The sequence below is a fragment of the Phacochoerus africanus genome, chromosome 5 (genome assembly GCF_016906955.1).
Source record: "Phacochoerus africanus isolate WHEZ1 chromosome 5, ROS_Pafr_v1, whole genome shotgun sequence".
Classification (NCBI taxonomy): Eukaryota; Metazoa; Chordata; class Mammalia; order Artiodactyla; family Suidae; genus Phacochoerus; species Phacochoerus africanus.
In genome coordinates this window covers 30,363,076-30,388,695 of record NC_062548.1, presented here as the reverse complement: position 1 = coordinate 30,388,695, position 25,620 = coordinate 30,363,076, and the positions used below count along the sequence as shown (strand labels likewise).

Genomic DNA, 25,620 nt, shown 5'->3' with positions numbered 1-25,620 from the left:
GGTCACGGCTCTCAGCGGATGCGATGCATGTGAAGCAAGACAACGGCATCACACAGGAATCCCCCCTCTGTTTGAGAGCCCTCATTTCCAGCATCCCTGAGGCTGGAGTGTAAAGTCTCAGGGCTGGTTCTGGGCATCAAAGACTCTGCCTTCTAATTATTTCCCATGCGGGCCACTTGTTCACTCCACTCACAGCACCACCTCCCCACCAGGGGTCAGCAGCATATTATGCCGCGTGTTCCCCAACATTTTCTATTTACTTATTATTTTGGCTTTTTAGGGCCCCACCTGCGGCATACAGAAGTTCCCAGGCTAGGGGTCCAATCCAAGCTGCAGCTGCCGGCCTATACCACAGCCACAGCAACACTGGATCCGAGCCGTGTCTGCAACCTATACCACAGCTCACAGCAATGCTGGATCCTTAACCCACTGAGTGAGGCCAGGGATTGAACCCGCAACCTCGTGGTTGCTCGTTGGATTTGTTTCCGCTGTGCCACGATGGGAACTCCGTTCCCCAATACTTTCTTGTGACCATTATCAAATACAGAAGCTGAAATAATTGTACCGTGAATCCCTTTAAATACATCAAGATCCTAAAATGAAGTTAATAATTCTACAACTAATATTTTAAAAATAGGCTGTATTTGCTTCATCACATATCGATTGATCTTCTTTTTTTTTTTTTTTTGGTCTTTTTAGGGCCACACCCAAGGCACATGGAAGTTCCCAGGCTAGGGGTCGAATCGGAGCTACAGCTGCCAGCCTACACCACAGCCACAGCCACACTGGATCCGAGCCGCATTTGTAAACTACATCACGACTCGTGGCAACACTGGATCCTTAACTCACTGAGCAAGGTCAGGGATTGAACCTGGGTCCAATTTCAGGTCCATTTCCGCTGAGCCACAATGGGAACTCCAGTCTTTGTAATTTTAGGTATCCTGGTAGGTGGGAGCAGTGAAGAAGTAGTATCTTGCTCAGTTTTTAGCCTGTTCCTCTGAGGGATTATCGACCACTTTCCATGTGCTTATAGACCATTTGCGTGCATATTCTGTGAAGCATCTGTTCAAAACTATTGCCCCTTTTTTTTTTCCTTTTTTGGCCACCCCAGGGCATATGGAATTCCCGGGCCAGGGATCGGCTCTGAGCTGCAGTTAAGACCTACGGTGCAGCTGCGGCAACACAGGATCCTTTAACCTGCCAGGCCGGGCCAGGGATCGAACCTGCATCCTAGTGCTGCAGAGATGCCACCCATCCCATTGCGCCATCGTGGGAACTCCATGTTGCCCGTTTTATTTATTTATTTATTTATTTATTTATTTATTTATTTATTTATTTATTTATTTATTTTGCTTTCTAGGGCCGTCCCTGAGGCATAGGGAAGTTCCCAGGCCAGGGGTCAAATGGGAGCTAGAGCCGCTGGTCTACACCAAGTCACACCAACGCTGGATCTGAGCCGCGTCTGCGACCTACACCACAGCTCACAGCAACACCAGAGCCCTCACCCACTGATCCGAGGCCAGGGATGGAACCCTCCTCCTCATGGATCCTGGTCGGGTTCGTTACCGCTGAGCCATGAGAATTCCCGGTGTAACTTTTGACCATGTCAATCACTCCACATGCTCCTATTTCTGTGTCCTCATTTCCACTATCTTTTGGACCAACGATCAATGAGACCTCAAAATCTGAAGCAGCTCCATTAGCTGCTCATTTCCTGAATGCCACACAACTGCACCTTACCCCCTCCGGGCCACGTGACTTACCCAAGGCTTTGGTGAAGGCAGACACCAGCCTCCAGTGGAAATCTTTCAGGACAGCGTTCTATTGGCCCCGGGCACCCTGCATAGGGGTTTTCTTTTCTGTCTGTAGTGCAGGCCTGTTTTGCTTGATGTGGATTTTTGTTCAAAACTGGTATTTCTTTTCCCACATTTGGAACGAAAAGCGAAGCAGCTGCCCGGAGATCACATCCTAGCCTCTTGGCCCTCCCCCAACTCTGACAACTGTCTCTCCCTGAAAACCCCTCCTCCCTGCACAGGGACCATCCCGGCTCCCCTGACCCCATCCTCCAGCCCCCTCCCCTTCACCCACAGCAGGCTTTTCTCACCCGTGGCACTTTGGACATTTGGGGCTGGATAGTGCTGTGCTGGAGGCCTGCCCTGTGCATCGTGGCACATTTAGAAGCATCTCTGGTCTCTAGCCGACAGATGCCAGCAGCACTCTCCCGTCCACCAGACCCCAATGGCTCCCAGCGCTGCCAAATGTCCTGGGGACAGAAGTGTCCCTGCTTGGAACCACCATTCTAGGGTATAGAGGCTTCAGGGGGGCCCATGGCCACCTGGCTGAGAATCAGATTGCCCAGTCTGCTCCCTGCCAACGACTGACAAGCAGGGCTGTCTCCCTGCTCTGAAGGAGGAGATGCTGCGGTGAGATCCAGGGTCCAGAGTCCCCTCCCCACCACAGACCAGCCTGACTTGAGACCGTGCCTGGCGCAGCTGTCACCCTTCACCTAGACAGCGTCCCACACTCCCCCGCGGGTTTTCTTCTGCATCCCCTTTCAGGCTGAATTGTGTCCCCAAAAGACAGGTTGCCATCCTAGCCCCAGCATCTCGGAATGTGACCTTATTTGGAAATTGGGTCATTGCCCATGTGATTATTGAAGATGAGGTCATCCTGGGGTTGGACGGGCCCCTGATCCAATAGGACTGATGTCCTTATAAGAAAAGACTCACTGGAGTTCCCGTTGTGGCGCAGTGGTTAACGAATCCGACTAGGAACCATGAGGTGGCGGGTTCGGTCCCTGCCCTTGCTCAGTGGGTTAACGATCCGGCGTTGCCGTGAGCTGTGGTGTAGGTTGCAGACGTGGCTCGGATCCTGCATTACTGTGGCTCTGGCGTGGGCCGGTGGCTGCAGCTCTGATTAGATCCCTAGCCTGGGAACCTCCATATGCCGCGGGAGCAGCCCAAGAAATGGCAAAAAGACAAAAAAAAAAAAAAGAAAAAAAGAAAAGAAAAGACGCATGGAGGGCAGGTTACACAGGAGGAAGGAGGCCGAGACCAGGGTGTGCGGCCATAAGCCAAGGAACGCCCAGGAGACCTACAGAGACAAGAAGGAGTCCCTCCAGCTTTCAGAGGAAGCACAGCCCCACCGGCACCAAGATCTTGGGCTTATAATCTCCCAACCAGGGGAAAAAAAATGAATTTTTACAGTTTTTGTTTTGTTTTTCTTTTTAGGGCTGCACCTGTGGCATGTGGAAGTTCCCAGGAGCCACAGCTGCCGGCCTACACCACAGCCACAGCAACGCAGGATCCGTGCCACATCTGTGACCTATGCTGCAGCTCATGGCAATGCCAGATCCTTAACCCACTCAGCAAGGCCAGGAATCAAACCCGCATTCTTACAGATACTGTGCTGGGTTCTTAACCCGCTGAACCACAACAGGAACTCCAATTTCTGTAAGCCATGCAGTCTGTAGTCTTTTGTCACAGCAGCCTTAGGAAACGAATCCACACCCACACCCCTATCTTGAGCTCGGCTTCTAGGGACCCCCAAGCATGGCCAGCTAACCTTCCTACTTTAAGAGCGTAAATTCCAGAGCAAGCTTGAGATGGGCAATAGGAGCCCATTCCTCTTTCAACGTCCATGAGCATTTCTTTTCTCGTCTTTTTTGTGATGGTGCCCTGGTATGCGGAAGTTCCCAGGCCAGGGATCGAACCTGCACCTCAGCAGTGACCTGAGCCACTGCAGTGACAACACTTGCTGTGCCACCAGGGAATTCCTCCAGAGCCTTTTGTTCTGTGAGAAGGAAGAGAGGAAGGAGGAACGGAGGGAAGAAGGAAATTCACTTTGGGGGCCCTTCCCTCCTCCCTCCTACACCCCTTCAGCAAATATCCCTGAGCTCTTCCCCTGTTCCAGGAGCAGGCAACAGAGAAGTGAACAAAACAGACAAAAGTCACTGCCCTCAGGGGGGGCCCACACTAGTGGGGGAGACAGAAAATAAAATGTACAGACTGTGAGATGATGACAAGCACCAAGGAGGGGAGGAAAAAAGGGGAGTTCTGGTTTCGGCTCAGCAGAAATGAATCTGACTAGTATCCATGAGGACAAGGGTTTGATCCCTGGCCTTGCTCAGTGGGTTAAGGATCCGGCATTGCTGTGAGCTGCGGTGTAGGTCACAGATGCGGCTCAGATCCCGGGTAACTGTGGCTGCCGTGTAGGCTGGCAGCTGGAGCTCCCATTCAGCCCCTGGCCTGGGAACCTCCATATGCCATGGGTGCGGCCCTAAAAAGAGAAAGGAAAAAAAAAAGTGCCATGGAGAAAAATAATGCAGAAGAAGGGGAGAGGCAGTTTGTGGGGTGGGGACCTCCTCTGGCATCAACTACAGAGGCTCCCACAGCCCCATCTAGGTGAGATCTTGGCTCAGGCAGAGAGCGGCGCATCTGGGCTTCCTCGCTTTTCTGTCCCAGCCCTACTGTAAGGTTGGGGGTGCCCGTCCAGCCAGTGTCCAGCCTGGGCAGGGTCCACACCCACCCAGGGCCAGGATGGCGCCCTTCAGAACCACCCCTGCCTTTGACGCACCTTCCTTCCCTGTCTGCCCCTCAGCCCCCACAGCTGCTTCCTGGGATCACCTCCTAAGTTAACGATCTGCACCTAGGCCCTGGCCTTGGCCTCAGCTTTCAGAAGAAGCAAACCAGGGCCGATGCCCCAGGAAGACTTGGCGAGATAGATCAGCCAAGACCTAAAGGGGCTGCGGTGGGAGGGGAGGACGTCCAGGGCCTTCCAGCGACGTGGCGAGTACAACTGGCAATATGGAACTTGTTGTGTCAGGTGGCTCTCCCTCTTTCAATGTAATTTTTTTTTCTCTCTTTATGGCCACACCAGCGGCACATGGAGGTTCCCAGGCTAGGGGTCAAATCAGAGCTGCAGCTGCCAGCCTACACCACAGCCACAGCAATACCAGCCCCGAGCTGCATCTGCAAACTTCAGCATAGGTTGCGGCAATGCCACATCCTTAACCCCCTGAGCGAGGCCAGGGATCAAACCTGAATCCTCATGGATACCAGTCAGGTTCTTAACAAGCTGAGCCACAATGGGAACTCCTCAATATGATTTTTTTTTTTTTTTGATAGTTGAAAACTCTGATAATCCAATGTCGAGGAGGATGCCTGGACAACACCCAGTGTATCCTGACGGTGTGATGGGAAGGAGGATTGGGGTTAGAGCAGACACTGCCAAGATCATGCCCACCTTCTGGCCGTGACCGCCAGCTCCTGCACTTTTTTGGCATTTCCGGATGTCCAAGGTCTCTCTACCTGCCACTGTCACAGGCACTCGAGGTGGAAAGGCTCTTAAGCATGTCTCACACGCATTCCCAGTTTCCCCAGCAGGGTTCAGCTCTAGTCACCCACAGTGGCGGTCGGCTCAGTAACTGCATCCTTTATGTGGCTTTCCTACCCTCTCCCGACGGTCCCTCTAGGGTCACCTCCCTATTAACTGACTTGCTCTGCCTCAGGGGTCTTCTTGTTCCTGGGAGATCCATACTAAGAAAGGGATGGCTTCGAGGACACACACACACACAGTGGGGTACCCCCTCCAGTCCTCATGTTTAATACCTGCATCCCGAATGTGATACTGGATCACTAAATCCTTGGCCGGCAGAGCTCAGCCTTGGAAGCACCTTGCCTATCTGATGAATATCCCATCTGCATCACACAGGACCATTGTCCCTCCCGCGCGTGGACAGTCGAGACCAGCCTCTAGACTGGTGGGGGTTTTCCTTCCCTTGGGAAGCCCCCCCCCAACACACACACACATCTTTCCACTCACAGTGGGTGCACTGCTGTCCTCCAGCCCACAGAATGCCCAAGGGAGGGACCCTAAAAGCCCACTGGAGAAAAAGCCTCCTCCATAGGGGGGCTCCCCAAGCAGCCAAAATTGCACATCCCTGGGCTGGAAGAAGAAAGGAAGCTCATCTCACAGTTCGCCTAAAAATCATCCATCTATCATCCCGGTCTTCAGCCTTCATTTTATTTTTCCCCAATCAATTTCTAAAGTCAAAATGACTGATAGCTTCATATCCTGGATAGTCATTCTCCTTAGTGAATACCCCAGCATCAGTGACAAAAAGCTCCCAGGGCAGTGGTGGTTACATGAATGTATACATGTGATAAAATTTGATAGAACTACACACACACACACACACACACACACACGCACACGGGGTGGTGCGTGAAAAAAACCTGGTGAAAACTGTGTAAGCCCTGTAGTTTAGTTACCAACGTCATTTTGCTGGTATTGCTAAGACCCTCAGACCACGTAAGATTTATCACCAGGGACGCTGGATGAAGAACACACAGGACTCTGTCCTCATCTTGCAACTTCTTGTGAATCAAAAATTATTTCAAAATCAAAAGTTTGAAAAATGCAAAAAAATAAAAGTTAAATACAGAGATGCAAATAACTTTTTTTTTTTAAATTTTTTGGCCGACCCCGCAGAAATTGGGAGTTCCCAGGCCAGGGGTCAGATCTGAGCTGCAGGTGCGACCTCCCCAGCGGCCATGCCAGATCCTTTAACCCTTTCACGCCTTTAATCCTTTCACGCCTTTATCATGCCCCGCCAGGGATAAGCCTGGGGATCGAACCTGCATCCTGGCGCTGCAGAAACCCCCAGGATCCCCTTGCCACCGCGAGAACTCCAAAAATAAGCATTTTTCTCACAAAGCTCCCAGGAGGAAGCCCTGCCAACCCAGCCCTTACCTGAGAACTGGGAATCAGCGCCTTCCACCAGTGTCCGCCTTTCACCAGGTCGACCTCACACAGAGGCACGGCCACCTTGCCAATGACACAGTGGCGCGAGAACTTGTCAAAGTCCAGTACGGTCAGGAGCAGGGTCCTCCTCTGCGCCTCCAGGAAGGGGATCTCGAACGTGTAGCGCTCCTCGAACACAGGCTTCTGGGTCTTGCGCTTGACCCCGGTCTGTTTGGAGTTCTTCTGGTCCGGGAGGAGGCAGATCTTGACGTAGGGGTTAGAATGCGCCATGTCCTGGCGCGCGCCGTCGTGGGAGATGGGGGGCGGCAGGTCCCTGGCCTCGATCACGCGCACCGTCAGCTGGTTGTGCAGCAGGTCGTACTGGGTGCTGAAGTGCAGCATGCCCAGCTGGTACTTGGACAGGATCTCCGCGTCCGTCAGGAAGTCCACGTCATCACTGTTGGCGTCGAGGGAGTAGAGGCGGGGCTCGAACTTCCGGAAATAGTCATCCGGGGTATAGGTCCGCCTGAGCACCGAGGGCTGGATGGGTTCTTTCTTGGCGCTGAGAACGCCGAACTCGATGGGTTTAATATCGATGAGAGGGGAGCTGGGTCGTCTGGACTCGAGACCTACACGCCCATCAGAAATAACAGTGAACACCTCGAAGGACAGGACCCAACAAGGGCCAATTTATGAGATCGGCAACATTGCCTAGATTTGAACATGGTTCTGTCTGCTTCGTGACGCCCTTGGCCGTGTGCGCCCTACTCCTTGAAATCCTCTCATTGATTCTGCAAGAGGCCGTGTGTGGGCACAGCCATCTTCATCACCGTCATCACTGTTCTAAACACCCTGCATCTACGGCGTCATCTCGTTTTCACCAGGTATCAGCTAGTGACTGTTATCGCCACTTTACGGAGGAGGAAACAAACGTAAAAAATTTTTGTTTTATTAAAGTGTAGTTGTTTGGAGTTCCCGTCATGGCTCAGTGGGTAACGAATCCAACTAGGAACCATGAGGTTGCGGGTTTGATCCCTGGCCTCGCTTAGTGGGTTAAAGATCCAGCGTTGCCGTGAGCTGTGTGGTGTGGGTCGCAGACCCGCCTCGGATCCCGCATTGCTGTGACTCTGGAGTAGGCCGGTGGCTACAGCTCCGATTGGACCTCTATGCCTGGGAACCTCCATACGCCGTGGGAGTGGCCCTAGAAAAGGCAGAAAGACAAAAAATAAAATTAAATTTAAAAACATAGTTGTTTTACAGTGTTGTGTCAATTTCTGCTGTACAGCAAAGTGACCCAGTCATACAGATACATACATTTTCTCATGTTATCTTCTATCTTGTTCTATCACAAGTGATTGGCTATAGTTCCCTGTGCTATACAGTAGCATCTCATTGCTTATCCATTTCAAATGCAATAGTTTGCATCTATTAATCCCAAACTCCCCATCCATCTCACTCCCTTCCTTTCCCTCTTGGCAACCACAGATCTGTTCTCCATGTCTGTGAGTCTGGGAAATAGAAACTAACTCACCAAAGGTCACACAACTAGTAAGAGAAGAAGACCAGAGTCTACTAGTCCTGTTTGTCTGGCTCTAACCATTAGCCTATACTGCCTCCACTTTCGCAGAGTGGACTCTGAGGCTGGCGGGCCCGGGTCCAGTCCCAACATGGATACTTCCTAGTGAGCCACGTGACTCACTAGTAATGAGCCATGTGACTCGAGGCACATTTCACACCCCCGGGTTTCTGCATCCCAGCACCCATCTCAAAGATTGTGATGAAGAATCCTGAGCGATGCACAGAGAGGGCTCAGCACAGCACGTGTCCATGGTGAGAGGCACTACATGGTAACTATTACACATCTTCAAGGATCACATTCACATCTTGTCACGGACAGGGTGCCTCTCCCTCTCCGTCAACCAGCAGCGTTCACTGCTCCCAGGCTCATCAGCCAATCTTTGCTCATCCTTCTATTCTGACAGTGACCTTATGGCATTCTTTTTCTTCTTCTTTTTTTTTTTTTTCTTTTTAACAGCCGCACTTGTGGCATATGGAAGTTCCCAGGCTAGGGGTCCAATCAGAGCTGCAGCGGCCGGCCTACACGACAGCCACAGCACGCAGCAACACCGGATCCTTAATCCACTGAGCGAGGCCAGGGATCGAACCCACATGCTCCCGGATACTGTGCCGGGTTCTTAACCCACTGAGGCACAACGGGAATGCCACATCCTTCTTTTTTAAAGCAATGCATTGAGGCATGATTGACATACCAAAAGCTGTCCATACATGTACATTCTTTTCCCTTTTTTTAAACCTCTCTTGGGGTGGTCTGGGAATGACTGCCACCCTGTAGTGGAGAAGGGCTTTTCTTAGGGGTTTTTGGAAACGGGAGCTAGAGAAATTAGGGTTCGGAGGACTTTAGCATGTGGGTGATTTTCAGAGCCTAGACAGCCAGGGGGTGTGAGTTGCGGCAGGGGATCAGGGGAGATGGCGAGGAAGAGGCAGGAAGACACCCACAGGGAATTCTTCGAAAAGGCAGAAAACCGCAGAGCTCTGGTTCAGAAAAGAGAGATCATGGCCTTGGTAATTTCACCCCAATCTACCTTCCCCAGTTGCGCTGGCATGGATTTGCTTCCCATGAGCCCTCAGCCAGGTGTGTAGGTCTCCAAAAAGCTCAAAAAGCAGTCCCTATTTAATATGCACAACTTGATGAGCTTGGGGGTAAGTATGCACCCATGAAAATGTCACCGCAATCTATGCCATTAACATGTCATTACCTTTATCAACTATCATTTTAAAAATTAAAAAAAAAATTTTTTTTAATGCAAAAAAAAAAAAAAGAATGGATAAGCAATGTGGTCCTGCTGTGTAGCACAGGGAACTATGTCCAATCACATGTAATGGAACACGATAAAAGATAATATGAGAAAAAGAATGTATATATATGTATGGCTGGGTCACTTTGCTCTTCAGCAGAAACTGACAGAACTAGATCAACTATGATAAAAAAAAAATTTTTTTTTTAAAACATATCCATCACCTTCAAAAGTTTCCTCCTGCCTTCTGTGTTTCATTTTGTGTGTGTGTTAAGACAAGATCTACTATCTTAGCAAATGTTTAGGTACCCAGCACAGTACTGTTAATTTTACACGTGATGCTGGCCAGTGGATCTCTAGAACCATCTGGCGTAGGTGAAACCCACACCGCCTGGTCCCAGCTCCTCCTGGTAACCACATTCTACTCTCTGCGCTTGGGAGTTTGACTATGCTTTGCTGTACAGTGGGGATTGGCACAACATGGTAAACCAATAAAAAAGAAAAAAAAAGAAGTCTGACTATGAGATTTCTTGTATTAGTAGGATATGTACTATTTGTTCTTTCATGGCATTTTTTTTTTTTTTTTTGCTTTTTAGGGCCATACCCACAGCATATGGAAGCTCCCAGGCTAGAGGTGGAATCGAAGCTATAGCTGCCAGCTTACATCACAGCCACAGCAACACAGCATCTCAGCCGTGTCTGCAACCTACACCACAGCTCACGGCAATGCTGGCTCCTTAACCCACTGAGTGAGGCCAGGGATGGAACCCACATCCTTATGGATCCTAGTCAGGTTCGTTAACCGCTGAGCCACGAAGGGAACTCCCGGCATTCTTGTTATTTGCCCAAATACCCGTCTTACTGGCTAAAATCGTGAGCCTCTGCCAGTGCTTGAGTGCACTCTAATCGACCGTGTGCTAAACAGAGGCATCTCTGTGTGGACCTGGGCGTGAGGACTTAGGAATCATCTATACCAGCGCTAAGAGAAGACAAAAGGCGAGCCAAAAATTCTAGATAACAAAGCTTTGGGGGAGCCCCAATTTTTTAAAAGTGCAAAGAAACGGGTGAAATGAATTTTAAGATTTTATTTAACCCCGCATGTCCAAAATATAATCATTTCAACTTGGAAGACTATAAAAACATTTTGGGGAGACACTCTGAATTCTCTTTTTTTCATACTGGCTTCAAAATCCAGTGGGTATGTATAGCAGAGGGAACTCTATTCAGTATCTTGTACTAATCGATAATGGAAAAGAATCTAAAAAAGAATAGACCGGAGTTCCCATTGTGGGGCAGCGGAAACGAATCCAAGTAGTAAACATGAGGTTTCAGGCTCGATCCCTGGCTTCACTCAATGGGCTAAGTATCCGGCGTTGCGGTGAGCTGTGGTGTAGGTCGCAGACACAGCTCGGATCCCGAGTTGCTGTGGCTGTGGCTGGCAGCGGTAGCTCTGATTCAACCCCTAGCCTGGGAACCTTCATATGTTGCAGGTGTGGCCCTAAAAAGCGAAAAAAAAAAAAAAAAAGGAGTTCCCTTCGTGGCTCAGGGTCAGTGGTTAACGAATCCAACTAGAAACCATGGGGTTGTGTGTTCGATCCCTGGCCTTACTCAGTGGGTTGAGGATCCAGCATTGCCGTGAGCTGTGGTGTAGATCGCAGATGTGGCTCGGATCCCACGTTGCTGTGGCTGTGGCCAGCGGCCACAGCTCCAATTCGACCTCTAGCCTGGGAACCTCCATATGCTGCAGGAGCGGCCCTAGAAAAGGAAAAAAAAAAAAAAAGACAAAAAATGAAAAAGGAATATACGTACACACATATATATACTATATGTATAATATGCATACATATTATATATGTATATATCTGAAACACTTTGCTGTACACCTGAAACGAATACAATATTGTAAATCAACTACAGTTCAATAAAAATTTAAAAAAATAATCCAGTGGGTATGTAACACGTGCAGTGCATCTCAGCCACCTTTGAGCGGTGGCCGCATAGTGAACAGAGCAGGGCATAGTCTACCGGTGGAGAGGCTGAGGCTACAGAAAGCAGCATCCCCTCTGTTGCACATTTCAAGTCCTGGAACTTTTCTCTACTTCCTGCTTCTTCCCCATCGACTCCCAGGAAAGAGCAGCCATCAGTCATTTCCACCTGAGTGGATAAGTTTCATGAATTTAAGCTTTTCCCCTCTGTTAAGTGAATTTCAGGCAGAAGCTGAATGAGACAGCGGAGGTACATTTGGGGAATGAAAGGAGGCTGGGAAGTCTTTGGCTTTTATTGTCCTTTCTCCTCCCCACCCAAATCATGCCATCTGGTCAAACGCACAGGCTGTTACATCGGGGGGCCAAATTCAACTCAGAGATGCACTTTGGTTGGGTTTACAAAGAAGGAAGTTTCAAAGAAAAAACCCAGACTGCCAGTTTCCCTTTAGGAAGATCAGGTAATGCCTGAGCTGAGGAGCAGCTGCCCCCTTTCTGTGGGAACTTAGCTTCCCAGCTGGCCCCGGTCCCTACCCTGCCCTAGTGCTCGGCCAGCAGAGTTGGCTGCCATGTGACACTGCATTGGGGCGACCCTATCACACCCCACTCCTCCGTACTCTGATGCAATCCGCTGGGCCCCTGAAGCTACTGGAATTTGCAAGCCCTGCCATATCACCCGGGGGCTAATACTTGCCTTTCTGGGTCTGAAATGATATATGCTGACAATGTCAGCAACAGATTCAATTCAATGAAACTCGTGATCAGTATAAACAAAAATCAATCCAAACGATTGCGTCTGACAGGGCTTGGCAGAAGTCAGGTGCAATGCCCTCCTCTACCACACTGCCGTTAGCTCTCTCTCTCATTTTGTCTCCCGGACCGTCACCCAAGGGATGGCCCCGTCTTTCCCTGGGGACACTGCTGGGTGTCCAGGAAACGCCAGCTCTCTGCCTTTATCTGGGGGACCCAGCTAATGGGATTGTACTTCATGGACCCTGAGTGGGTCGCTCGAGCTGGGACCCCAGACAGTCACAGCTGGGAGGCTTACTTGAAATCCTCCGGGTCAGGCTGTACGTAGACTTAGATGTGTCTGAGGACGAGCATCTGCGATCTGGGGAGTCGGTCCGTGGGGTCAGGGGGACTTCGCTGGCTGTGTGGACAGAGTCCCCGTCCTTGTCGCTGCTCCGGCTGGCCAACCTGTAGGAGGGGGAAAGGTATCAGTGGTGGTCAGAGAATCCCCAGGGACTGGCATTTCTGTCCTGTGGGCAATAGACCCGTGATAAAACTGCTCCAGGACCCAGTTTATGCAACTCAGAATAATGCAAATTTGAAACAAACTCTCAATAGCCTTAAACTCCCAATAAGGTCTTGCTTTTTGCACACAATGTAAAATGCTATGAATGAATATTCCCCAATTTAGAACACTCTGCCAAGAACTTGCATAATTTCAAAGCTGAGGCTGGAGGGGCAGGCGCACTTATTCTGGATATTGCCACACGGGGGCGCCACTTTGACCAAATGAAGACAAGACCTGTGGATCTTTAGTCTGGAAGGAACACGGTGGCCGTTTACATGCCTCAAAACTTCTACAAAAGGCTTCTACAAAATGTCCAGCTATTCCAAGGGTCACTGTGTCTATAATTTAACATCTTGAAAAAATATCCCATAACAACATCACTCAAGGGTTCTTTGAGTGATGGGGCTGCAGCTACAAGATGGCCCTGAGCATCAGTGATGTGAGAACAAAGTTTGATAGGAAGAAACAGCTGTGCATTCATAGCAGCCAGGGACTCAATATACTCCAATTAGGATAAGAAATGCTGAAAAAAAATGAAAAGCACTTTGCTGGGGGAGGGGGTGCACAAGACCGTAATTAAAGCTGATTCAAGGCAAGTTCTTCCCTTCCTCTCTCTGCCTCTGCCTCCTCATCTGTAAAATGGGACTAATAATAGTGCCGCCTTCCCTGCTTGCCTGTGACCCCTGGTAGAGTTAACACATATGACATGATATAAAATGCTTATGAGACAGAATACTAACTCAGATACTTAGTGTAGGAGCCTGGGCTCCGATACATTCCTTTGATATGGATATTGATTAACATTTGGGGCTTAAGGGCTCCTGGCAGTAACACTTCCATAAGCCTCGTTTTATTATAGGAAATGCCAATTTCCCCACAGGCTTTGTTTACTGCAGGAAATGTGAATCTCTAGCCCACTCCTCAACTGATAAAAAAGGAATGAGAGGAGTGGCGACTTAATCTAAGGAAAGAAAAAGACAAAAAAAACCATAAAACTTTGGGGACGTTTCCAACCCTAAAACCCCTACTGGACAAGGACTGACACAGGTCATTGAGCAAGGCCAGTGGGAAAAAACCGCATCCTTCTGGACCCCACTGGTACCCCCCATCTTTAAGAGATAAAAACCCCTAAGGTACAATAGAGAAGGGGGGCTCTTCTCCCTGCTCCCAGCCTGTCCTGGGAGTTACTTGCTTTTCTTTAATAAAGACTTTGCTTGCTTGCTGCCTGTGTGTTCGCGGAGTTCATTCTTCGACCGCCGTGAGCAAGAACCCAGATTCTGGTACCATCTTTCCTGTATCACTTAGACAGTGCTTCGTATGTTGTAGGTAGGTATGTTGTAGCTGATGTTAGGATAGCAGAGGTGGCTTTAAGATCCCCCAGCTGGTAAGGATGCTGGGGGCGGGGGGAGTGGCAAAGTGGCCATGAGATTGTCACTGCCCATAACAACCCCCTGAGCCGCCTCAGCAGGAGACCAAAATCTTCAGAGACTGTATCCTCCAACCTGACATTTATTTTTTAAATTATTATTATTATTATTATTCTGTCTTTTAGGGTCACACCCGAGGTATATGGAAGTTCCCAGGATAGGGGTTGAATCGGAGCTGTAGCCACTGGCCTAAACCACAGCCATAGCAATGCCAGATCCTTAACCCACTGCGTGAACCTGTGTCCTCATGGATGTGGGTCCCGCCTTCCTTGGAAGATACGGCTGCTTTCATTTAAGGAGTGAGAAGAATGGCTGATCTAGTAAGATTCCACCTCGGTGTCCTCTCCTACTCCCTTCCACCCATCATGCTTCATCTGCTACATTCTTTTTTTCTTTTCTTTTTTTTTTTTTTTAGGGCCGTACCGGCAACATATGGAGGTTCCAGGCTAGGGGTCCAATCGGAGCTACAGCTGCCAGCCTACAGCACAGCCACAGCAACGCCAGATCCGAGCCACATCTGCGACCTATACCACAGTTCACGACAAAGCCAGATCCTTAATCCACTGAGTGAGGCCAGGGATCAAACCCACAACCTCATGGTTCCTAGTCGAATTCGTTTCCGCTGAGTCATGACGGGACTCCTTTCTCATGTTTTTATCTGACTTGTGCCACAGTCCTCTGAATGCACATCTTGTGACCCCTTCCCATTACAGGGTACGAAGTTTTAACTGGGGAGGGGGGGAGGTCCTGTACTTATTATGATCAAAGGTACCAGGAGCTGAGCACCCACTATGTACCAGACACTGTGCTAAATGCCCTGTGTGAACCATCAGTTCATCCTTAAAACAATCCAGGAGTTTCTTGTTATGAACCACCCCTCCCCCTTTAAATAGACAGATGGAAGCCCTGGTTGGGTGGAGGGAAGGACGGAGAATTAATCTGCATCCCTGTAAATGGCAGAACCCCAGTGGAGACCAGCAATATCAGATTCACGATTGCATGCCCCATGCTACCGAGCTGGGTCTCCCCTGAGAGGTCTCTAAGAGCCTTGCACATGAGTAGATACTCAACACATGCCTGGTGGACAGAGAAATCACCTAATTCACTCTTCACGGAGGGTCTTCCTGGCATCTGCCCCCAAAGAAGCCAGTCAGGTTGTACGGTTTTCCTGACCCTTAATAGCCCGGCCCAGCCCAGGAACGCTGGGGAACCCACATGATGGAAACATACGCAGAAACGCGAATGGTGTAGCCCCCAAAATCACACACACAAAGAGCTGGCTCATCTGCCACATGCCACCCAACAGAGAGGCACATTCTGTGGTTGTTGGCCCAAATGTCACAGTAGGAACGGCATGGCAAAGCCTGTACACTTGACATTTCTACTCCCTGCCTGTTTGATAACATGCAACTGCCCACTTGGTAAATAAATCTGGGGAAAGCACAAGCTGTAAATTCTCTTCTTGAAGGATTTAACCTGCCTCCCCTTTACAGATTTCGCTTAACATTTTGCCTGATGTTGATGGCCAGACATGCACCAAGCGTTACCCAGGATTCAAGGAAGACCTGGGTCATCTCGGAAGCACGAAGGTCATGTACAGCTGTTCAGGCTGTACACTGCACAACTCTAGGTGGTCCCCTCTATGAAAAAACCCACCATGTGAAGGGCGCCCCTGGAAGCTGTGTAGTGTGTTGGCTCTGCTGGGAGGTTTCAGTCCACTTCTCCACTTGTGGTAAAACCAAAACAAGTGTCTTCCCAGTGGGTCCCACCCTGGAAAGAATCCCCTGCTCGCACAAGGCTCAGCAGCCTGGGCAAAACACCACCATCCTCTAACCCAGTGGCTGTGCAGCTGTAACACTCAATAGTGGGGCACAGGTACTGGGCTGTGGTTTTTCAATGTTTATCAGGGGTCTCCTCTGATTCAGAAGAAAATCCAAATTCCTAAATCTGGTAGTTCCCACTGGGGTGCAACAGGATCGGCGGCATCTTGGGAGTGCCGGATCACAGGTTCAAATCCCCAGCCCAGCATGAGGGTTAAGGATCTGGTGCTGCCACAACTGTGGCTTAGGTCATAACTGTAGCTCAGATCTGATCCCTGGCCTAGGAACTCCATATGCAGCAGGGCGGCCAAAAATGAAAAACAAACAAAAAAAACCCAAACAAACAAAATAAACCTTCCTTAATCTGGCATTTGAGACCCATCACAGCCTGAGCGCCCAGGTTCATTTTCCGTGATTCCCCCAACTCTGCCGAGATGTAATGTCCATTCGTGGTATTTGCCCACCCTGCAGCCAGTCCCAACACCCAAACTAATATCCAGGTCAGCAAACTGCAAGGCCAAACCCACGGCCTGATTTTGCATACGTATTAGTGGGACACAGCCATGCCCATTCATTTATGAGTTATCTATGGCTGCTTTAAGCTACAAGGATAGAAGTGAGTAGGTGCAAGAGAGACTAAGTCCGAGAGGCTAAAATACTTACTGTCTGGCCCTTTATGAGAAAAGTTTGCCAACTCCTGTTTCACTAGCTTAGATCATGTGTCTCAGGTGGAATGACCGTTTCCCTGGTTCCAAGATGGTCAGGCAACCCAAGTATATGATCCCAGCACCTATCCCTCCAAGCAAAAAACTGACTAGATCAAGTGATTGGCACATGACCTAAGCCAGGGCAATGAGAGCCTTTCCTGGTATATTTGCTGAGGTTAAGAATGAGGCAAAGAACAAAACAAGCTTAAGAACGATGCCAATACAGGAGTTCTCTTCGTGGCGCAGTGGTTAATGAATCCGACTAGGAACCATGAGGTTGCGGGTTCGGTCCCTGGCCTTGCTCAGTGGGTTAACGATCCGGCGTTGCCGTGAGCTGTGGTGTAGGTTGCAGACGTGGCTCGGATCCCGTGTTGCTGTGGCTCTGGTGTAGGCCAGCGGTCCAATTCGACCCCTAGCCTGGGAATCTCCATATGGTGCTGGAGCTCCCAAGAAATAGCAAAAAGGCCAAAAAAAAAAAAAAAAAGAATGATGCCAATACAAAATAGAAAGAAAGGAAGAGGGAAAAAGCAGGTACATATGCGCATGCCCATGACATTATTTGAGCCCCTGGATCCAGCTATGCCCGAAGACATTATCGCAGGGTTTTTCCATAACAAAACTCTATGCAGGGCTGTTATATGGGTATGCAGGGTATGCATGCACAAGGAACTTATGTTCCTGCTTTATCTCCTACACTAGTTTTTGTTTTTTGTTTTTTTTTTAATTTTTTGGCTGCACCTGAGGCACACGAAAGTTCCTGGGCCTGGGATTGAATCCAAGCTGCAGCTGTGACCTACACTGAAGCTGTGGCAATGCTGGATCCTCGTCCAGGGATGGGACCCATGTCTCCGCAGAAACCCAAGCCACTGCAGTTGGATTCTTAACTCACTGTGCCATAGCGGGAACTCCTCCCATACAAGATTTTAAATCCCCTAAGCATGGCAACAGAACTCTATCTAGCCTTGTGTATCCCAGAATGTCCGGCATACAGGGCAAGTTCCAGAAATAACTATCAAAGAAACTAAAACTAACTTTTCAAGAGGTCCGTCGCACTTTCAGAACTCAATTTCTGCATGCAGGTGAGCCAGCTGGTCAACAGCTATTTTTTGGAATGAACAAGGCGGATAACAGCCCTGGCATCACAGAGCTGGAATTCTTCCGAGAGTGCCTTAAAGACACCAGATGAGGAGTTTCCATTGTGGCTCAGTGGTTACAAACATGACTAGTAACCATGAGCATGCGGGTTCAATCCCTGGCCTCGCTCAGCAGGTTAAGGATCTGGCGTTGCTGAGAGCTGCAGTGTAGGTCGCAGACATGGGCTCAGATCCTCTGTTGCTGTGGCTGTGGTGCAGGCCAGCAGCTGTGGCTCCGATTCGATCCCTAGCCTGAGAATTTCATATGCCTCGGGTGCGGCCCTAAAAAGACAAAAAAAAAAAGAGAGAGAGATACAGCAGATGGGCTGAGCCAACCCCTGTCACTGGAAAACGGGAACAATCCCTTATTAACCAGTTGGTTTCACCAAACATCACCACCTTACACACACCTGCAGGATTCAGGCCACATCCTATGAGTAATGGAAGGTTCCTTAACACTGTCTTTACATCAGTTTAAGGACTCTCTATCAATACCTAACAATGGGAGTTCTGGTCGTGGCTCAATAGAAACAAATCTGACGAGCATCCATGAGGATGCAGGTTCAATCCCTGGCATCGCTCAGTGGGCTAAAGGATCTGGCATTGCTGTGAACTGCAGTATAGGTTGCAGATGCGCTCGGATCCAGTGTTGCTGTGGCTGTGGCTGTGGCCATGGCTGTGGCTGGAGTTACAGCTCGACTGGACCCCTAGCCTGGGAACTTCCATACGCCACAGGTGCAGCCCTAAAAAGACTAAAAAAACAAAAAACAAAAAACAAAAAACCCTAATAACGACAGAGACGAAGAATTAGTACGGTGCTAAGCACATAATGTGCATATCTCATTACTCTCTTTTTTTTTTTTGGCTGCGCCCGAGATGTGCAAAAGTTCCCAGGCCAGGGATAGAACCCAAGCCACAGCAGTGACAATGCTGGATTCTTAACCTCCTGAGCCACCAGGGAACTCTTCATTACTCATCATAGCAACCCTATAAAATAAGCTCTATTACTTTTCCTACTTTACAGATGAGGAAACTCAGGCCAAAATAGGGTAAAAAGAATCACTTAATGTTTATGACTACCAACAAGGTAATAGGCATTCTTTTTCTTTCTTTCTTTCTTTCTTTTTTTTTTTTTTTTTTGGTCTTTTGTCTCTGTAGGGCTGCACCTGTGGCATTGGAGCTTCCCAGGCTAGGAGTCAAATAAGAACTGCAGCCTCTGGCCTATGCCACAGCTCACAGCAACGCTGGATCCTTAATCCACTGAGTGAGGCCAGAGATCGAACCGGTAACCCCATGGTTCCTAGTCAGATTCATTTCTGCTGCTCCACAACAGGAACTCCTAAATCCCATGCTTTTTATCTTCCCCAATTGACAGATGAGAAATCAAGGCACAGAGAAATCAAGCAATTTGCCTGTGGTCACAGAACTGGAAAAAAGTTGGGAGAAACAGGATTTGAACTCAGAGCCTGACACAGAGCCATTTTGCTGTGAAACTATTTGACACTTGCTTCTAAGAAAAGAAAAGAAGAAGATGGATGCATGACCCTCCAACTTGGAGGGAAAGATGGGGGGACCAGAGGCTTCTGAGATTTTAGCCCAAGGATTTAGCTGAGACAGCACTGGATTCCCATTAAGGCTCCAGCACTGGGACCTCACCTCTCTGGGCCTCCCCCTCTGTACCAGGAGAAGTTGCACTTGACAATTCCCAGGCCCTGGCCCTCTGGACTCAACCCAGACTCTCTGGCCACATTCCCCTCCCAGCCACAGAGAAGTGGACCAGACACGTGGCAGAGAAGCTTCAAAACTGCGTTCCCAAAATATCTGAGCGACTGGCAGATGGAGATGCTGCGTGCAGGCGCAGGAGGAGGACGAATTGGAAATAAAACGAAAGATGCCAGAGAGAACATAAACAGCCTCGGAGGACACGATGGAGCCGGGAGATGCTTTTCCGCTGCCCTGTTTCTGAAGTTCTTGTTCAAGCCCACAACAAGGCACCTGTTGGTTCACGCCACCCACCCATCCACGCACCAAACACACACCGAGCCTTACCACGGCCGGGCACGGGGCCAAGCTCTACAACAGTCTGTCACACGGACTTGGATGGAGACCTTTAGAATGTGGACATCCCTTGAAGAATACAGACACGCACGGATCTCTTTTTCCGCTTGGAACAACGCAACGTGATTTAAAGCGCCCACGTGCTCAGCATTACACAGTTCACATCTCAGAAGACCCGATGGGAAACCAACTCAGCAGAGGCCCCACCCCCGGCAGGTCTCAGCAGCTTAGCAAAGGCCATGAGAGGCACAGAGCACGTCCCACCAGAAGCTGAGAGGTCAATGGAAAGTCAGCCTTTCCCTCTTTCAGACCCCGAATCCTCATCCCTGCACCCCAGATCCCCTTTCTCAGAAACCCAGAAAAGAAGGGTCTTCGGATTGCTTTCCAGAAGTTCAGAGCAGTTTTACTTACAGCCAGGGAGGCGTCTGGGCAGGGAAAGGTCCCAGAATTTCAACTTCATCCTCACTCGACTGGCAACAGCTGGACTCATAGCACTTCTGACAGCAGTGCCGGCAAGTCCATCTGCAGAGCAGCAGGTCGGAGATTCTAGAAAGAAACCCCTGAGGCCATCGGGGGGGTGGTGGTGGGAAGTGGAGAGGGGAGGTGGGAAGGGTCGGTGGGGGGAGGAAGAAGAGGAAAAAGACCCCAAATTAAAAGCAGCCGATCCCTGATGAGAAATAACGACATTTAGGAGGTCTGTCTCTACCGCTCATCACTTAGAACAAAATGTTTTCCATTTCTGTTTACCAACTGCAGACGCAAAGATGGCAAACACCACCTCACCGGAGCCATTAATAGCGAGCAAAACGTTTGCAGGTATTTTCCTGTGTAGTTTATGCGAACATCTTTCTTGACATGTGGGTGGTTTATTCAACATCGTGAGGGCTGGGCAATATGTTCTCAAAACACAATGAATCTGACTCTGTCTTCTTGAAAGCCAAGCACAAACATTTTTAAAAATAATCTCATGACATGAAAGTAAACAGAGATAATCAAACAGAATAAGGAGGGCGTGGGAACGGAAATCCATGTCATCAACGAGTGTCTTTTCATGGGATCTCCCTTCCACAGAAAGGCATCGAAAACCCTCGCCGTTATCAACATTGGTTGTTTAATATTCCACAGCCCCGCAGCCCCACATGAGGCTCCAAAATGAAAAGCCAGCATGTCTTGATCAGAAGCCAGAACAAACAAACCACTGCATTCACTCACCTCATTTAAAGGCTCCAACTGCCCTTTTTCAGATCCGCATACAGCCAAGGGGCACAGGGGGGCGAGGGGAGGGGGTGACAGAGAGAAAAGACAAGACCAGTTGAGCAATATTCGAGCAACTCAAAACAGAAAAAGAAAAAAGGAAAAAAAAAAAAAAAGAGCCCTGCTTCTTTCCACTTACCATCCTGGGAAGGGGGCTGACTTCCTAACAAGGTGTTGCTACCTTCCAGGTTGCTGGTAGCCTCCTGGCTAACCAACACCGAATAGATGGGAAACTTTAGCATTTCGATTTGATGTGCACCCTCTGCTGCTATGAATCAGAGCAGAGGGATAGATAGTCATGCTATCCAATGCAGCCACACTTCAGGAGAGGAGCAAACCTTCCTCGACAGAAATAGCCATGAAGCCAACCCAAAAGGACACGATTAGCTAACAGGCAGGCGGGCGCAGCGCGGATGTGGCTGGGCTCGCCCGCCCTCCCAGAGGCCCTACCTTCCAGTTCTGCTCCAATGGTGATAGTGGGGAGCTTCAGACAACCACCCACAAATAGAGGGAGCGGCAGGGAAGCCAAAATCTGGTCCTGGCGGGGGGAAGGAGGGAGGGGCTCCCTCCCATCGTCAGCCCCACCCCCACGCCAGCTTCTTCCTCCCTAGTTCCCAAGGCACAGCCTCCCTCCCCATCTTCCAGGGAAGAGTCCTAATGGCTTTCCAAAACGGGCCAAGTAAGCCAGGGGGGTTAGGGAGCGTCTCCCCTCGAACTCAGAACTTTGAATCAAGAAGGGCAAAGGTAACTCTCTTTTTCAATTCCTTGCAAGGAGTCTTAATTTGGTCCCATTGCATGTAACATCTTTTTTCCCCCGCCCTTTAATTTGGTACCACTGTATGTAACATCTTCCACCCCCCCCCCCCCCCACCCAACCAGCCCCACATGCAGAAGTTCCCAGGCCAGGGATGGAACTCAGCCACAGCAGTGAAAACACCAGGTCCTTAACCTGCTAAGCTGCCAGGGAACTCCACATCACATCCTTCTAGCAGTGGCAGATCCCACCCCCTCTTCCCTTTTATCCTGAGCAGACCTCAGCTCAGAGCCTTGCAGAACCGCCTAGCCAGCTAGAATCCAAGAATGTGGCATTATTCTCATTGTGTTTATTTTTCCAGTCGCCTTCTGTCTATATCAAGTGACCCCGGTTTTCTATCACGGTAGTGAAATACAGTTGCCATTTCATGACATTTTTTAAAGTTAAAAAGAAGCACGAATCCATTTATAGAAAAAAATTAAGTCAATAACAGCACAGGTGGTACACAGCTCATGGAAAAAACTCAAAATCCTTGAAGTGATAAGGGATTTGCTGCAGCTTGGTAAACAAAGTCTCTCGGGGATCACACGCTCTTCTAAAAGCAAGACTTGGAAGTGCATACACAGAGCAAGACCTAAAGATGCGGGAGGGGGGCGGGGGGGAGTTAGGGAGCCTATGGCTGAGTAAAGAAGCACTAGTCCTGGCCTCCCCAATGGCCAATCAGGGGACTTAGGCAAGTCAGGGGCCACTCTGAGCCTCCGCTACTTCTCTTCTCTAGTGGAAGGGCTAAGTTGGACACCGACTAGGAAAATGCTTTGTGCTGCCCGGCTGCACCATATCTGCACCCTTTCTGTGGCTTATGAGAACCAGATGGCTTGTCAAGTCCAATAAGAACCCACCAGGCACCAGGGACCATCCTGGCTGATACAGCACTGAACACAGCAGCAAAAAACTAGGCCCTCACGGGGCTTATATGAGAAAGTGCTTTGAAACGCTTATGGCAAAAGGCGAGGATAAAGCGATGCTTTTTCATAACGATCCAGGTTCACAGGGAAGCATTTCTTATGCAATGACCAAAAGAGAACCCCTTTTAAGACCATGCATGATGAGCAGAGATAAGGCCACCTCAGGGCCCCCTGAGTGAAGAACAACCACGCAGTTTTCTCAAGGCTCAGGTGCAAAGTGAGTGTCTGGGAGCAAAGAGAAACCAAGAAAGACGAAGAAAGAGGAAAGAGAAGACGCTCCGTCACTCCCAGGCGTGCCAAGACTCTTTGGGACTCAGTTCATGTGTTTGACACAATGGAGGAGAACTGATTCCAGTCAGGGAAAAAAGAGAGAGAGAAAGAAGGAGAACCCAGATATTCTAAAACATGTGTGCAAAACCATGGCTCACAGGTCAAATCCAGCCTGCAGCTTGTTTTCCTACGGCCCTCCAGCTAAGAATGGTTTGTACCTCTTTAAATGGTTGAAGAAAGAAAAAAAGCAGAGATGATTAATACTTTGCGAATCAGACAAAATATACATAATTCAACTTCAGTGTCCACAAATAAAGTTTTATTTCAACACAGCCATGTCCATTCATTGACTATTGTCTATGAGACTGTTTAGGGCCACGGTCAAGAAGTAAATAGGAATGACACAGACCATGCAGCCCTCGAAGAAAAAATGTATTTACTACCTGGTCTTTTACAGAAAAAGTTTAACACTTTGTTCTAGAAGAAAAGCCAACATCATCGGGCCATCCTCATATCAGCTGCGTAACAAATGCCCCCCTGATCCCCACCATCTCCCCTTTTCGCTTCCATGTCCCCTAAGCACCTGTGTGGCCTTGGGCAAAGCATTTCACTTCTCTGTGCTGAAGCCTGTTCTTTTTTTTTTTTTTTTTTGGCCGCATCCACGGCCTATGGAAGTTGCCCGGCCAGAAATCGAACCCCCACCACAGCAGCAACCCGTGCCTCAGAAGTTACAATGCCAGATCCTTAACCCACTGAGCCACAAGGGAACTCACAGACAGCAGTTCTAACAGGGTTCATCTCTCACTGGATTATGCCTTCAGAGGGACAGGGACCGTGCTGTTTTCCCGGCTGTGTGTGGTCACCCAAGTGTTTGCTGAGCCACTGTTGAACAGTCATCCCTCCCAACAACAGCCACACAGTAGGTGAACAGTATATGTGACCTTCGCTAAACTTGAAAAGATGACCTAGGGATTCGGTGAAAGGTAAGTCCGTGGAGCGAATCTAAGCCAGGAGAGGGATGGGGAGGCCAGAGCCAGGTGGCAGAGGACAGAGTTCCTGGCAGCTGGAAAAGTCTAAGGACAAGATGAGGGGAGATGTGGGCCAAAGAGGAAGGAGGGGACCGGCAGCCCCCCAGCTGTAACCAAGGGGCGAAGAGAGTCCAGATGGACCTTGAATATGGGAGCCTGTAGGTTTCTCTGCCAGGCGTAGAGGACCCAATCTCAGAAGCAAGCAGCTCCAGCGGGTCTGACAGCGGTGACCTTGGCGCTGACACGTCGCCACTTCCCCCCTTGTATTGAGGCGAAAGGTCTCTTAGTCCGCAGCCCCCCAAAAGGGGTACTTGGAAATTATTTCTGCCTAAGGATGCTTGGGGGGTGTCCCCCAGATGATGGGGATCCACAACTCCCAAGACCCCAAGGCAACGGCCTAAAGTAATCGGCTGCCCCCCCAACACAACCAGCGTGCCTCTGCTGTGTCCCCACCCCTCAGCACCCAGTGACCGGGAGAGACGACGTCCTTGTCCCTCCTGGCCGGAACAGCTGCCTCAGGCTCGCTCCGCCGGCCAATTAGCCGGAGCCGTCACCAAGGCAACGGCAGCTGGCGGGCCGGGTGGCTGGCGCGCCCCGGGCCGCCCTCCCCGCGGCCCCTCCCCTGGGGTGGGGTGCGCCAGGGGAGGGGATGGGGGAAGGGGGGGTAAAGTCCGCCCCACCCCCCCATTCCCAACCCAGGAGGCGAGGGCGTGCGTGCCGAGTCCACTTGGGGCCCTTCGTACCGGGGTGTGGGGGTCCCCAGCCTCTTCTCCTGGGGCGCACCCCCGTTGCTACACAGGTTGCCCGCGCTCGGGCACCCTTTTTCTCCAGGCAAGTTTGTGGCAGCCCAGCCGTGTGCCCTCCCTTCCACGCGCTCACAGCCGGAGGGGGCGCGGCACCCCCCCACCCACACCGCGGACCTGGCCCCCCGGCCTCAGCCCTACCTGGATGTACGCCATTTTCGCCCGCGCGCACTCACTCCGGCCCGGGCATGGCGCCGCCACGGCCACTTTGCCCTCGCCAACCGGGGAGAGGGGAGAAAGCAAAGGGGGAAAGGAAGAAAAAGGCAGCCGGGTGGCCCCAGACGTGACTGGCGTGGCTGATGAGCGGCGCCCGCCCCTCTGCCGGCCGCCCCGTCCTTGCCTTCCCCTGCGTTCTGGCTCCTGGAGTCGGGGCCGCCTCCCAGGTTGGGAAAGCTCGGGCGCCCAGGGTCCCCGCCTCGGCCTCCCTCGCGGTCCCGCACTCCCCCCGAGGCGCTGCCCAGGCTGGATTAAGGCCGGAGCGCCTGAGGAGGGAGCCCGGGGCAGCCGCGGGGACTGCAGCGACCCCGGCGCAGGCGGGGCCGGAGACGCTGGGGCCCGTGCG

At 50.3% G+C, this 25,620-nt stretch overlaps 1 protein-coding gene across 1 annotated transcript in view; it reads right to left on the bottom strand.

Annotated features, from left to right (window-relative positions):
• Positions 1 to 25,290, bottom strand: part of SYT17 (synaptotagmin 17) — a 76,747-nt gene extending 51,457 nt beyond the window's left edge. Inside the window, exons 1-5 of the mRNA XM_047780408.1 lie at positions 25,200 to 25,290; positions 21,197 to 21,214; positions 20,396 to 20,544; positions 12,591 to 12,739; positions 6,754 to 7,373 (exon numbers count right to left, since the gene is read on the bottom strand). Of these exons, the coding sequence (XP_047636364.1) occupies positions 6,754 to 7,373; positions 12,591 to 12,739; positions 20,396 to 20,544; positions 21,197 to 21,214; positions 25,200 to 25,214 (951 nt within the window). The 5' untranslated portion in view covers positions 25,215 to 25,290. The remainder of the gene's footprint in view (positions 1 to 6,753; positions 7,374 to 12,590; positions 12,740 to 20,395; positions 20,545 to 21,196; positions 21,215 to 25,199) is intronic.
• Between the last annotated feature and the right edge of the window lie 330 nt (positions 25,291 to 25,620).